Source organism: Aquila chrysaetos, chromosome 4, assembly GCF_900496995.4.
Source record: "Aquila chrysaetos chrysaetos chromosome 4, bAquChr1.4, whole genome shotgun sequence".
NCBI classification, from domain to species: Eukaryota; Metazoa; Chordata; class Aves; order Accipitriformes; family Accipitridae; genus Aquila; species Aquila chrysaetos.
The window spans coordinates 28,811,611-28,827,160 of NC_044007.1; the positions used below are offsets into that span (position 1 = coordinate 28,811,611).

Here is a 15,550-nt window from a genome sequence, read left to right on the forward strand (position 1 = left end):
CCGTGACCCTTCCCCATCAGGGGCTGCGTTTCGGGCAGCTCCACCTCTCCGCCTCAGTCACCGCCCAGCCACTTCAATGTGCCGCTCGCACGACGTGCTCCTCCCTCGCCGCGGTGCGTCTCGCTGCGTGCCGAGGGAAACCTCTCACGGCAGCGCGGCCGGGCGGTGGGGCTTGCTCCGCTAAACCGGACCGCACCGGGGCTGGGGCGAGCTGCGCGTCCCCGGCCCCTCGGTGGCGGCAGGGGGACGCCGGGGCCGAGGGACACGCGCCGCGCCGGGCCCCGGCCCGCCTCGCCCGGCACGGCGGCCGCTCCCGCAGACCGCGCTGGGCAGGCGTTTCGGGGTCGCTTACCGGCAGCAGCGTGCACCCCCCCCACCCTGTCGGGCTTGCGCCTCCCCGTCCCCCGGCGCACAGGGCGGGCGGGGAAGCCCGGCCCGGGCGGTGCGTGCGTGTGGTAACCCGCGGGCACAGGCACTGCCCCGACCGCTGTCGCGCCCCGCCGGAGCGGGGAAAGACTGGGGGAAGCTCACGTCGCGCCGGGCTCTTCTCCTGGAGGAGGGGAGGCCCACCGTGCCGGCGGACTTGGCGCCTGTGCGGCTGCTTCGGTACGTTCGTGTGAGGAACGGCCGAGCGCGCCTCCTGGGCGGCCGCCCTCCGACAGCCGCTGGCGGCGGCGGGCGGGCTGCCTGCCGGGCCAGCGCGGCCGTACGGCGGCGGCGGCGCGGCAGGGCCGCCTGGTGGGCCCGTCGCCTTTAAGACGCCGATGGGGCGGGGCTATGTAGATTTCGGCTGAACATTCTGGAGTGGAGGGGAGCGGCGGGGGGCGAGGCGAGGCACGGCGAGGCAAGGCTAGGCAGGGCGCCGAGCCGAGCCGAGCCGAGCCGAGCCGCGCCGAGCCGCGCCGAGCCGCGCCGCGCCGCCGGGCGGCCAGGCCGGCTTTTCCCGGGAGGAGGCGGAGGGGGAGGAGGAGGAGGCAGGGGAGGAGGAGGAGAAAGAGGGAGGAGAAGGAGGAGGAGGAGGGAGGGAGGGAGGGAGGACACGGGGAGGGGGTTGCTGCTGCTGGGCACAGAGGAGTCGTGCAGGAGCTGCGGCTGCACTCGGACGCCACATTCCCTCCTTACGGGACTGGCGGTGAGGATGAGCGAGAGCTGACCCTGCCGTTGCCGCCGCCTGTGCTGTGAAGTGTCTGCGCCTCCTCCTCCTCCTCGTCCTCCTCCCCCTCCCCGGCTGTGGGTGAACCTGCGCTACGGGCTCTTCACCGACACGGCGGGGGTTGGTTTGTTTGTGTATTTGTTTAAGGCAAAGAGAGAGAAAGAGAGAGATCTTCCATCCACTGAAGCACAGTTCACTATGATCGTACTCGCATTCAGCACTGGAAGCCGGTTGGATTTCGTGTCTCAGTCCAGGGTGTTTTTCTTGCAAACCTTCCTTTGGATTTTATGTGCCACAGTGTGCAAAGCGGAGCAGTATTTCAATGTGGAGGTAAGATCAGCCGTATGCGTGTGCGCTTCCCCCTCTCCCTTTCTCCCCTTCCCTTCTTTTTTTTCCTATCCCCTAAATAAAATCAAATCAAAGAGCCAGCCAGCCACGTCTCCCAGCAGCCAGGGCGTACGTCTGTGCTGGCTTGCTTTCCAGCAGCCGGTAGCTAGCTCCCCTCCCTGAGTTCCCCCGCCTGATGGATGCGTTTCAGCCGGAGATCCCGTTATCCGCGGCAGCACAAAGCGCGATGCGATGCCGGGGGCTGGAGCGCAGCCCGTGCCGCCCCGCTGCCCTCGCCCACGGAGGACGGGAAACCCTCAGCCCGGGCACAGGGGAAACCTGGGGCGTAGTATGTACACGCAGCTCTGAGAAGGAAGGTTCTGGGAATATCCCGGGCTTAAGATACTGCTGTATTGCTGACTTTCCCCAGCTTTTTCTTCTTTTTTTTTTTTTTTTTTTTTTTGAAAGAAGAATGAATGAAAGAGCGTTATGGGGACAGGAGGAAGGAAATTTGAGATTTCGGTACGTTTCTTTGTGGTAGAGTATTTGACAAAATAAGATCTTTTTCCCATTTAAACGTAACAAAAAGAGTTGCCGCTAGAAATAGTGAAACAAACAGCATAAAGGTGCGACTACAGCACAAAAGTTAGAGGGTGTGGAGGACCAGGAAACAGAATCTTTCCAAGTGAAAAAAAAGATTAAAATGTGAGAATACCTAGATGGGGCAAACCCTAGGAGTTTACCGTGACAATTCAGTGGACATCCGTTTCCAGTCACTTTTCTATATACTCCCAGTTTTCCTGTTTGGGGTTTTTACATAGTGCTTTTTATTAACTAATGTTCCTTTACTGACTTTATCATCCTTGCATATATTCTTTTTTTCTTTTTTTCTCCCTCCTGTCACTCCATTCATTCTGCTGTGAGCCCTTTTTCTTAATCTGTTGCAATGTGATGTATTTCCCTCTTCCTTTCCCTGTCTATTCAACTTCTTCACTTTCTTCTGTCCTGCCAGCCCCACTCCAAACTTTCTGCTGCACCCATACACTACCCTCACTCATTTTTGTTCCTAGTCTCTTTTGTCTCCTGGGTTCCCACAATTATTTCTCTCAGAGAAATGAAGTCTGTGTTTTCTCTGTCTCGCACATATGCACACTTGCTTGTTTTATATGAGCTCTTGTTCTCACTCAGTGACATTAATTCTTGCTACCGTCTCTGGCAAGATTGCTCCTGCAGATGCTCTTCTCTGTTCTTAGACTGTCTCCCTTTTTGACTGAAGTTCTTACCTGTACTTCTCCCTCTGCCTCATGCAAGATTGCCTCAAACTTATAAAAAAATCACTTTTTCTTTCCCCATGTCTACTTTCATTCTAGTCTTTCCCTCTCTACAGGCAATTTACCTTCCCACATGCAATCGTCCTCTCAGCTTAACAACACACATCCATAGCTTCTCTCATTGACTTGTGTCTCTCCAGAAAGTGTTGTCATTTTACTCCATCATTAAGATCTCTTCTGACTGTAAAACCTAGCCTTTTTTGCTCTGTCACCTATGCTGTAGTCACTCTTGTCCATTCCTTATTACAAGTGTGCATCTCTGCTTCTGTTTGATTGTAAGCATTTTGGGGCAGGACTCCCGTCTTCTTACATGTTTATGTGGTGTGTACCACGCTCAAGTCTAGAGTACAATTGTGAGACTTTTGGTAACTAAAGTTGCAAATTTCAGAGTGCACATTGAAGTTTTAGGCTTCTTTTGCTCATGTCCTCAGCTGCCTTCTTTACTGATGAGCAGGGGAAAGCAGCGTGGAAGAGAGGAAGTTGCTCTCTGTATCCTCTCCAGGCTTCACAGGCTGGCCCCCTGCAGGGTATAGGGAAGAAATTCCAGCGACAGAACTTTCTCCTCCCACAGAAGTCTGCTTTGCTGGCATCTCGCTCTGCTGGAGAGACGGGCGGCAGATGGAGCTAGTGTGGGAGGAGAAAAAGATTGGTTTAGTCAAGTGGAATATGAACAGGAGGCCAGCTCCAGTCAGAAGGAGGTTTTATGAGGGAAGAAGGGAAACACTTTCATTTTTGCCACCTCTTCCAGATGGAAAACAGCGCATTCTGAGGGCAAAGGCAATATCGGGAGCAAGAAACGCTGTTGGGTGGAATGAAGTGGCAAGTGTGTGTGATGAGGGCACATATTTCTCCCTTTTGAAATATGCCATCTCCTGTTCTTCCTCCCAGCCCTTCTGAAACAAAGTGTGTTGTCATATGCCAGCGCTCCCAGTCTCTTTTCATATTTAAGTCTTTGAGCCACAGATTCCTGGGAGCCAGAATAGTGTTGCAGGGAATTACTCTAGTATTTAACAGTTGTCCTAATACGGGGCTTTTTCCTAGGACACTGCCTTTGACCACTGTCCGTGACATGGTCCTGGGCTAAATGGACCTGAGATTTGCCCCAGAACAGCCATTGCCATGTTCACATTATTTTGATAGCACTGCATATTCAACTTTCTTTTTGTCGGGAACAGCAAAAGCTAAAAGCATGGGGAATTTGAGGCAAAGAACTTGGCAACAGCATTTATGTATTGTGCTGTACAATCCTCTGTGTCAGCACAAGTGCATAAAACAGTTGTACTTAATAGTAAATTCTGAAAATATGACAATATTTCTTACGACAGTAAGAATAAATGTGCAAAGTAGGGTTCAAGAAAGAAGTGGTGTGCATATAGTTGAATGAAGTGTCACTGAAAAAATGCTTAGGATGGTTGGAAAGCAGATTTTTTTCTTCAGTCTTTCTTGTCTCTAAATAAAGTACAGATAATACCTGTTGAACATTATGAAAATGGAGATGATTTATTTCCTTTTCTTGTTCTGTCTTAATTAATCCACATTCCTGATTGATAAGCAAAATCTCTGTAGTAGTGTTGGATTTTTTCTTGGTTTGTTTCAGTGCGGGTTTGTTAGGCTGTAAGCCAGGGCAATTCTTAGGAGATATTACTGTACCTCAAAGATACTAAATAATAATGTTATCTTTTAAAAGAAAAACACAAAGCTGAAGTTTACGAGCTTCTCTGAACATTACTGTTCCTTGTTATTTGGTTGTCCCTCTGTAAAATTTCTTTTAACTGAACGTCCATGTGGATGAAATCATCAAGCTTCTGATGATAGCTGAGTTGTCAATCCTGAAATGTATTAATGTGTGTAGTATCTCCTGTAACAGACATAGCTGACTAAGATTCAGATCATGGAGTATGGGACTCTGGAGGGGCACACTTCCACTCCGAGTCGGTGAGAGCTTTGTGGTAACGCTGCATGAGAGACGATTGTAAACTGATAGTTTAAGTAATCATGATGAAGTTTAAGACTCACATAGTCTGATGTTTAGGAAGATTTTAGCATTAATTTTCAAAGTTCACTGATTACCAGTGGCATTTTTGTGAGACTTTGTTTCTGACATCGTGGGAAAAACTAAGGACTACACTGTTACTTGCCTCTTCTCAGTGCTGAGCTATTGGTCCAAAACGATAACTTCAATGAGTAAGTGCATTAACGGAAGAATCTGTCCATCAGTGTAGAGTTTTTGTACTATTTTCAACTATTTCTGTACACTAGCAGAGGAAAATGTCCATCAGTGAGATAGTGAATGGAATAATAGTTATTAAAAGAACATTTTAAATGTAAAATTGAAACACACAGAAGATAATTTGTTACTAAAAAATGATAGAGCAACCAACTTTCTCCTCCTCCCCTGTGTTCCTCACTATAATAATAATAATATCTTGTGTTGCTCAAAGATAGCTCCTTTGTGTGTTATTGGGAGTGTCTATAGATGGTCTTTCACAAGTATTATCCATATAGACTATATATATATTTATGTTTTCCTAAAACCAATAATATTGTACTGTTTGAGCTGGTATTATCCTGTGAGTTTGTCTTCTAATGTTATCTGTTAGTTTATGTATATATTTAAATAATAAGTATGTGTATATTTCATTTACTATTGAATATTCAGTATTAAAAAAATTGAAAAACAATGTCACCATATTGTTAAGGGAAAAATGGTTATTGAAACAAGAATACCTTGGTCAGAAGACAGGATCAGTATGGATCTAGAATAAGATTAATCTCTGGATCCTAATACTGCCTACTCTTACTCAGCTGAGTAAACCCTGTTGAGCAAAGAGGTGTTTTTAGAATTGCACCTAGTTTCATTGACTGTATCTGTGATGTGGGAAACTAGAAAGCATGCTTCATCATCTCTCTCCTCAAGCTGGCAGTTATGCTCTATTTTCCTTCTTCTAATGCTAAATATATAGACTTGAATCTCTTGGGGAGATCTTAAAATGACTCTTACTTTAGTGTGAGCAGCTCTTTAAAACACTACAGTCTTTTCTCTCCTCCCATTTTCAGAAGTGGGACAGTTAAATTGCATATTGTGGAACAAAATACAGTGGAATCCAAACTTCAGAAAAATACCATCCGTTTCCTCCATGGTAATAAGTGGCTGAGAACCCCGTTGTTTTCATTGTTAATAAACTTTACAATTAGCCTCCAGGTCCTGCTGAATGGTAGTGCATGACCTTTTCTTCCATAGGCTTTGGGTCTTTTAAGCTTAAAATCAGACCAGTTTAATTCTTCAGCTGGTAATTGAAAGGGAATAAACATTTGGGAGGGGAAAAAAATCCTCCAATATCACCTTTACACACTTTTCAGCTAGTGGGCTTGGTTCTCAGGTTTGCAAGCACAACACAGTATTTTTATAATTTGTTAAAATGCAAGCTCAAAACTGTGGAGAAGCAATTAAGGTGGTTTTGATATAAGTAGTGCCATGTGTCCTAAAAGGAATTTACAGGATCTTCTGCACTGTTTTTAGTTGCAGTCAGTATGCATGTTTCTCAGTTATTTAAATTCTGAATATTAGTCTTGCATAAGGTATCAACTAAATGAATTGGATTTTTGTTAGAACAAGAAGTTTAAACTGAAATTATTAGAAGGATGGAGAGGAGTTACTGAATCAGGTGGTGGAGATGGTTAGTGGGTGAAATATTACTCAATAAAAATATAGATATAATGTGGTGTATTTCCTATTTGATTATTGAGGAAATACAGATAAGTAGAAAACCTCTTGTAAAGGCTTCTGATGAGCAGATATATCTAGATAAGGAAAATAATTGGAAAGTTATGTGTTTTCTGTCATAGAAGGCAAATACCTACTATATAATGAACTGACTCTCATTTAATACGAAGAAATACCTGTGAAGACTACTAGTTGGCAGAGTGCATTCTCTGCTGTAATTTAAACAATAATTCCTGTAGATCAATTTTCTACTGTAAAGTATGAGATTATTTTGTCTAATGTTGCAGGGAAGTTTATGGATTCTGTTGCCTGTATTTTGTTCAAAAACAGATTGAAAGTATGGTCCCAGTTCTTTTGAGTACACAATTGACACAGTATGTTAGACGTTAGGTGCAAGACATATTTGTTTATAATTGTAGTTCATCTTATTTTCCTATTGCAAATTTTTAGACTATTTAGTGTTTAAGCATCACAGCTATTAGTGGTTCTCATTTCTACTAAAGAAAAGAAATAAAATTGTTAAATAAAGAGATTTATGTAATCACCTTATGTAGTGCAAGATAAACCTGCCAAAACATGTATTCCTAACGTTTTCTGACATGAGATCTTACTAAAATAAATACAAAATTTATTAGTCCACCAAAAACCCCAAGCTCTCCCCCTTCCATTACTCAGAAGGCATAATGTAAAACTCCTGCATAACCATTCATTGTTTCTTCAGAGTGGATATACTATGTTCTTTAACTGGTTTAAGATTTATGCTGCTCTTTGTCAGTTTTATTTGAATCCATCTAAAAGGTCAGTGCTTGCTCTAGGCACCTCAACTCTGCTTACGCACTCGGCAAGACTGAGTTGTAAGAGTTTATAAAGATAGAATGTGGTATTATATATATTTTAAAACATTTCAAACTGCATCTGTTTTCAGTATTTTAAAGTGTGTCTCATCCTTCTACTTCACCAAATGATCATTTTGTGGAGTTAAAACACTGGAGGACTTTGTGTTGATGCTTTTTGAAGATCCTTAAAGTAACAATGTAACTTAAAAAAAAAAAAAAATTAATTACCCTATTTAAATTGCTTAATTCTCACTTCTCTGTTTCGGATTCCAGTTTGTCTAACCTGTTTGCTATCCTCAAGGTACACTATTGACCATAATCTGAAGGAGAAGGTTGAGTATGTTTAATTTGTTATCTGTGATATGTCAAATGACAGATTTGGTTTCATTTTGTATGAAGAAGACCAGGATTAGTGCTGCAAACATGATTTTAGCTGGCACTGAAATGGATTTGAAAAATAATTATGATTAGAGCTTTATCCTTTAAAGAGAGGTCATGCTATTTGGAACCTTTATTTATTGGTTGCCTGGCAACTGTTCATTCATGTTCGTGCTTATCATCATTCATTATAAGCATCTTTGCTGTACAGTAAGAGCAATTAAGTGGTAACAATTTATTTCTGTGATGAATTAAAATTGACATAAATTACAGAAATAGAAAAAAATATTTCTGGTGTTTTACTTATTAACCAAAACCATTGGTTCAATGTTTCTCTACTTGTTAACAGCTATTTTATACTAGCTGAGGAGTTATCTGCACTTCAGCTGTGATCATAATGTTCCTAGCACACCTTTTGAGGTATTACAGCACATAATTGACTTAGGGGCTTGTTCAGGTGTTTTTGTCATGCTTTAAATCTCCTGTTAATTTCAAGATCAAGGCTTCAGGGTGTGAGGAAACATAGCCCCTGTTGATTTCAATGCTTAGCATTAGGCAATCCAATCTCAAGTGCTGAGGCTTGAAGCCAATATTGGGAAGGGAGTTTAAAATTCTGGGATTAAAACTGCTGTGACAGGGGATGTGCAGCTGAAGCGATGAGTCACAATAGGTATGTAGAACATTAAAGTCACTTGATGCTTTCTCTCTGTAGAACAGTAGCGGTTTTCATTACGCTGTGAGAAAACATTCATAAAGCATATTGTTTGGCAATTGTTTTGTGACTGCGGGTGAAAATTATTTTGCCTTTTGTATTAATTCTTTATGAATCATATCGTGATTGACCCTTGTGGGGAATAGCAGTGAGGAATGGGATAGTTGTGCTATGGAGTATTTGTGGAAGATGTCTCTGTATATTGGGAGGAGTATTGGAACAAATTCCTTATGGCTGCATCTTAGAAGAACATCTGTCACTTTAGGGCCAGGGTGGAAGTAGATTTGTCTCTCTACTGCTACCTCTTGGTAGCAGTGGCCTTGCCTCTATACCAGATGGTTCAGAGCTTGGGGAAAGAACGTCCCTCTAGGACTGATGCCCTCCGCTTTGAGCTTCTGATTGTACTCACCAGTACTCTTCATACAATGCTGTGGTTCTGGGGGACAAAGTCACTGCTGTAGGACAGGTCTACATCGATTTTCATCAGCTTTTCCCCACTCACATGACATATCTGTAATACGTGAAGATCCTGTTATGCATTTTTCCCTTTTATGAAACAATTGAACTCGTTTCACAGTTGTATAGATAATTCGAAAAGAAATGCTAACCTCAGAAAATGTGGTCTTTAATTTTTTTTTCCTCATGATCTTGTAGAGAAACAGTTGTTCTATTTCATTGGTCCTGTTCATTTTTGCTGACATGTACTCACATCTACACTTAGAAGTGTGAAATACAGGTTGTCAAGGGGGAGACTTACCTTTTCAGAAAATTACCAGCTGAAAGGCAGATGGAAAATTGTCAATTTCTTTAAAACGTAGATAACAAAACAGAAAAACAAGCATCCCTTTCTATGAGAAGGAAGAGACTTCCTTTAAATGTACAGTGGATATTTACAAAGTGTACCAAAGAGGAAATTACTTCCTTTTTGTATTGCATCCAGATCTGAAGGTGATGATCCTGTCATATTTTTCTTTCTTACCTCAGATGTTGGTTGTGTGATGCTCTCCTAGTAAATTGCTTTGACCCACTGTCTTAGCAGAGAAATTGACAGATTGTGTTTGTCAACACGTCGTGGTTTACATGCTGTACAGAATAGTAATAATATATTTAATTGCAAGTAAAATAAATGATCTGTCTTCCACACAATAAAATCTATTATTATTTACTAGAAATAATAGTATTATATTGCTAACTGTACAGCATGATTTTGGTCTTGGCACGTGAGGCTTTTTTTTTCCTCTCATCACTTCTATGTATTTAAAACAAAACAAAACAACCCAGGACTGTGTTCCATTTTTTGATTTCCTTTATTGATTATGAAGTGCTGGATTCTGATACTTCTGTCCTTTATTACTCATGCATGGAATGTCAGCTTTGGAAAGGTATTTGTTATCTCTTCCTCTGTTGCATTTATTTTTAAATATGTAGGAAAAAGGAGGCGATGTGAGTAAGTGACTGAGGCATTGTGCTGGGGGGGGGGTGGAGATCTGGGTTGTGTGTCCAGTTCCATCATGAGTCTTCATATTGATCACATAGCTTATCCATCTTTGTAACCTAGCTTGCACAAATGTGAATTGGACTTATTGAAGAGTTTTTGCTGCCTTTTCCAATACATGTCAAGAACAATGGGAGTGATGTAAAAGAGCCAGGAATATATCTCCATCATTCATTTGTCTCGGGGCTGTTTCACTTTTTTTCATAAAAAATAGTAGAGGGATATCATAAAATATAAATACAGCATTTCAGTTTGATCATCTGTGTAATCATTCAAGTAGTGAATATGTTCCAGAGACAAGCACCAGAGCAGAAAAGGTGAAAAACATGTCTATAACACTTCAAAACCTGGTGGTTTTTTAGTTTGGTTTTGTTTTTTTAAAATGTAAGTACCAAAACTTGGTAGAGAACATTGTCCGTAGGATTACATGAAGGATGTTATTAGATGACTGAAGATAGAGAGTATCACATTCTCTTTCAGAATAAAGGTTTTGAATAAGTTAATTTTTGTTACCCAAATATGAAAACAAATAGTCTGCTTCAAAGTGTATTTAAATAAATGTAAAAGTCTTAACAAACAGAATGGATTTTGGATCAGATTGTAAATGTTATGCAATGCAGAATTAAAAACCGTTCTATTTTTGAATGAATGTACTATTAAATAAGTAAATTGTTCCACAAACATTCATGTTGCCTTGTCATCACGGTACCTAAGGTTCTCCTTTTTTGTTTGAATATTTGTGGATTTTTATGAAATACAATAAACAATTGGCCTTTCACTGCTCCAGGTATTAATGTTTTTTATTAGACACCACTAATAGGCAGACCGGCTGCTCACTTACCCCTGGATGTTAAAAACTTAGTGGTGGGAAGATGAGGCACAGGAGAAGTAAGAGATTTGCTATGCTGACATGTTAAATATGACAGAAGTGGAAACTGAATCCTGTTCTTCAGGGTTCCTGTACCATGAGTTCACCTTATGATCTTCCTTCCTTCTTTCTACTTTCCTCTTTACTTTTCTTTTCCTTGCTTCTTTGTTATCTCTTGTTTTCATCTTTTTTTTTTTTTCTTTTTCTTTTCTTTCCTGTCAGCTTGTCTTCCTACAGACCATTGCCAGCAGCCAAGGAAAGTCATCAGTCATTAATGAACCATAGAATCAGAGATATTAGGGATGGGAAAGACTTATCAAGAGCCTATTTCTCTGCCAGTGCAGGATTGCTAACTATTGTATATTTGATTGTGTTTTGTCAAGTTTTGAAATCCAAGGTGGTGGGACTTCCAAAACTGGAATTGAAAAAAAAACCTGGTAGAAGTACAGTAGAGAAAACTGCAGTGGAAGAATTCTTTTCAATAGACTTTCCTTTGGCTACTGGCAACAGTTTGAAATTGGCTCAGGTTAAACAGTATCTGACAGAAAGTGGTGTCTGTTCTATAATCCAAGATGATAGGAGCTGTTTATGAGCATAGATGGCATGCACTGATTGGTAATTTGGTGTATTTCTTTGACTTTACAGAGTGAAAGATACAGGAGGGGCAGAGGGAAATGAAGGATTGATTTAAATTTTAACTCCATTTGAAATCTGTAGTGCAGTTGAAATGAACTAACACTGCCTGATTTTAAAGGATACGTAGGTGTGTATGGATTGCTGACGCTGTCTCAGGAGGGCTTGACCAGTTTGTGATGATTTTCTCAAAGTACTATGCCTTGTTGTATTTAAGTATTACTACCTAGTGAAAAAATTGGATATTAGTAGGAGTGTTATGAATATCCAGATATTACGCTCTGTTAAAAAAAAAATCTTATTTTGCAGTTTCACACATTACATCATTAGTGTGGTCACAAACACAGACTTAAAGATGTTCATTACACTGGCACATCTGAGCTATCATAATGTCTGTGGTTACAAGGTGACCCGCCTAGTGGATGAGGGGAAGGCTGTGGATGTTGTCTGCCTGGACTTTAGTAAGGCCTTTGACACTGTCTCTCACAGCATACTCCTTGAGAAACTGGCGACTCATGGCTTAGACAAGTGTACTCTTTGCTGGGTAAAAAACTGACTGGATGGATGAGCCCAGAGGGTTGTGGTGAATGGAATTAAATCCGGCTGGTGACCAGTCACAAGTGGTGTTCCCCAGGGCTCAGTACTGGGGCCGGTTCTGTTTAATATCTTTATCAATGATCTGGACGAGGGGATCGAGTGCACCCTCAGCAAGTTTGCAGATGGCACCAAGTTGGGAGGGAGGGTTGATCTGCTCAAGGATAGGAAGGCTCTACAGAGGGATCTGGACAGGCTGGATCAATGGGCTGAGGCCAATTGTATGAGGTTCAACAAGGCCAAGTGCTGGGTCCTGCACTTGGGTCACACCAACCCCATGCAGTGCTACAGGCTTGGGGCAGAGTGGCTGGAAAGCTGCCTGGCAGAAAAAGACCTGGGGGTGCTGGCTGACAGCCGGCTGAATATGAGCCAGCAGTGTGCCCAGGTGGCCAAGAAGGCCAACGGCACCCTGGCCTGTATCAGAAATAATGTGGCCGGCAGGAGCAGATATGCGATTGTTCCCCTGTACTGGGCACTGGTGAGGCTGCGCCTTGAGTACTGTGTTCAGTTTTGGGCCCCTCACTACAGGAAAGACCTTGAGGTGCTGGAGTGTGTCCAGAGAAGGGCAATGAAGCTGGTGAAGGGTCTAGAGCACAAGTCTTAATGAGGAGTGTCTGAGGAAACTGGGGTTGTTTAGTCTGGAGAAAAGGAGGCTGAGGGGAGACCTTATTGCTCTCTACAACTACCTGAAAGGAGGTTGTAGTGAGGGGGGTTCTGGTCTCTTCTATCAAGTAACTAGTGATAGGATGAGAGGAAATGGCCTCAAGTTGCGCCAGGGGAGGTTTAGATTGGATATTAGGAAAAATTTCTTTACTGAGAGAGTTGTCAGACATTGGAACAGGCTGCCCAGGGAAGTGGTGGAGTCACCATCCCTGGAGGTATTAAAAAAATGTGTAGAAGAGGCACTTCAGGACATGGTTTAGTGGGTATGGTGGTGTTAGGTTGACGGTTGGACTCGATGATTTTGAAGGTCTTTTCCAACCTAAACAATTCTATGCTTCTATGCTTTGCAAATTATGTAACACATGTGAAAGGAGGATTTCAAGATATTTCATGTGGGAAGGTTGAGTTTGTTTGCTGATATACATCCTGATGATGAGATTGTGCACGATGATTTGCATGAGGTGTATTTTCTGGCAAGTGTGCAAGCTGCAGGGTTAGATTGGGAAAGGGAATCAGTTTGAGAGAACAGTACTTAAACTTAAGTGTTCAAATGCGCTGTACAGGTTTCCTATACATTAATAACAGTCTGCTCCCTGAAGTCAATGAAACAGAGAGACTAATTCAGCCGACCAACCAGCTGATGTCTGTATCAGAGTGAGTTGAGTCTTTTTTCTGCACTCTACTGTTAGTATTGACTAGTAGTGTGATTCAGTTGGTTATGTGTTTGCACCATTTAAGTTGCCCTTGGCCGAGGTGTGCACAAGGCTGGCAGAAATAACATGGGACCTATGAAAACTTCATCTTTTTAGGCTAGCGACAGGAAGCTAGGCTGTGTGTCCTAAGTTATCTCAGATGACTCTAGACACTTCTGTTTAGGTAACTAAATCCTGTTCCAAATTTTAAGGGATGATGGAGGGTGTCGAGACACCTATATCTGCGGGGCTCCCCCAGGTAGACACTGGCATTCGGATGTCATAATTTGGGATTGAATCCCTTTCCTCTGCAATGGTGGGATTCATTACAGTTGTCTAGGTACCTGGTGCTATTTAGGCCCTGTGGTCTATCTTGCTTGGCCTCTAGATGATGTTCCAGAAAAGCGTGGGCCTCCTAAAGGTCTGATGATAGATATATCTGCCATCCCCTGGATAATGTAGATCATCTCAGATCACATCAGACACCGGTACTTCTGACAAAACCAAGAGCAGAGCTCCATTTTTATGGTAGTACAATTTTTACCCTGTCACTCTGGTGCCCTGCACATTATTAAATACATTTATCCCTTAGCACAAGAGGCTAATACTTTCTTATATCTTTAGATCTCATGTATTTTAAATATTTAATTAGGGATGTAAAGAACACAACACTTCTCCACTGGCAACAAGGCAGTTTTGACTTCAACCTTAACGAGACCAAGCCTGGGCTTGTTTAAGTCCGTGTAAAACATATTACCTAACTTACAGCACACGTTTTATAAACTTAGTGCTTCTGACTGTTATTTGATGCCTTACCATAAATGATTTTAAAGGCGGTCTTTCCTTCCTAAACATATAAACCTCTAAACAGCTATTTGTTGCCCTAGAGAGGAGAGAACAGAATGTGAAGCATTTTTATAAAAAGTAAGTAATTAGAAAATACATTTTAGAAGAATAAGCTCGCTAAATGTCTATTGTCTGATAGACAATCCCCAAGAAGATAAAAATGAAAATGACATTTTAATAATTTCTTTGGGTAAGAGCCCTAGGTTCTCAAGGATAATTAGCTATGTTTTCAAGTACTTTTGTTATGTAAAGTAAAATGTGGATTAATTCCACAGAAATTTACATTTCTGTGTTAATACCAGAATTTAGATCTCATCATAGGCACGCATGTAATTTCATTGATTTATTTACACTACTTGCTTCAGGTCTTCAGAACTGTGAAATTAACGGGGTGAGAATAACAGTGTTACTGGCCAGCTTATATGTTTGCTTATTTACTTATTTATGTAAGTCCAAAATTTGAAATACCTGAGTATGCTACCTGATGTACTATTTAAATGAGTTTTCTGCTATCATGTAATTATAGAGAGACTAGATCTGCTGTTGATTTTTAGGTCTACATTTTGGAAAGAAGAGTGATATATCTGCAATCTTCTGTTCCAGAAGAACTTCCTTTGTAATATTTAGCTCTACTCTATTGTTTTGCACTGACAAGCTCATTTAGAGAAAAAACAGTATTTAGTTCCTTTGTGAATAATCCCATCATTTTTCCTGGCTGCCAAGAGAATTCACTTTTTGTCCCAGCAGTCAGATAAAGATAGAGTCATTGTTCTTCATAGATTAATTGCTTAGATGCCTTTTCCACTGAGATATAAGAGAATTTTTCTCTGCATGCAAGATCTTTCTAAGAAGGTGATGGTAATTTAATTTGGACCAAAAGATTTGGATTCTATAGAAATATGTTCTTTCTTTAGCTTTGCTCAAAATAAAGATTCCATTTCATTAAAAGCATTTTTTAATGTCTTTATGAATATTCCCTTCCTTCTCTAAATTTTCAGCAGCAGAGGAAATGATTATTAAGGTGAAACTAAGCTTTAAAAATGTTAGAACAATACAGTCTGTAATGTTTTGTAAAAGTTATGAGTGACTAAGGACAGGAGAGCCTAAAGCAACTATAGCTTTTCTCATGTTCCAACGCTAATACAATAGAGAAATTCATCATGCCCGTTAGCTTTAGCATGATAGCTAGAAAAGGACAGAGTGGGACTTTTAAATGTCCTACAATGCAAAGGCTTTGTAGGTATTAACTTGTTTTTAGAAATAAAATAGCACATGTGTAGTTGAAAATTGTGTAATGG

General features: G+C 41.6%; 1 protein-coding gene across 2 annotated transcripts in view; it reads left to right on the top strand.

Moving 5' to 3' along the window:
* Nucleotides 1-429: 429 nt before the first annotated feature.
* MMP16 (matrix metallopeptidase 16) overlaps nucleotides 430-15,550 on the top strand; it is a 188,546-nt gene continuing 173,425 nt past the window's right edge. Inside the window, exons 1-2 of one of the 2 annotated variants that reach the window (XM_030012193.2) lie at nucleotides 430-606; nucleotides 1,301-1,483. In XM_030012193.2, the coding sequence (XP_029868053.1) occupies nucleotides 1,352-1,483 (132 nt within the window). In that variant the 5' untranslated portion in view covers nucleotides 430-606; nucleotides 1,301-1,351. Of the gene's footprint in view, nucleotides 607-1,030; nucleotides 1,484-15,550 lie in introns of those variants that run through there. The other variant, XM_030012194.1, reaches the window with a different exon arrangement.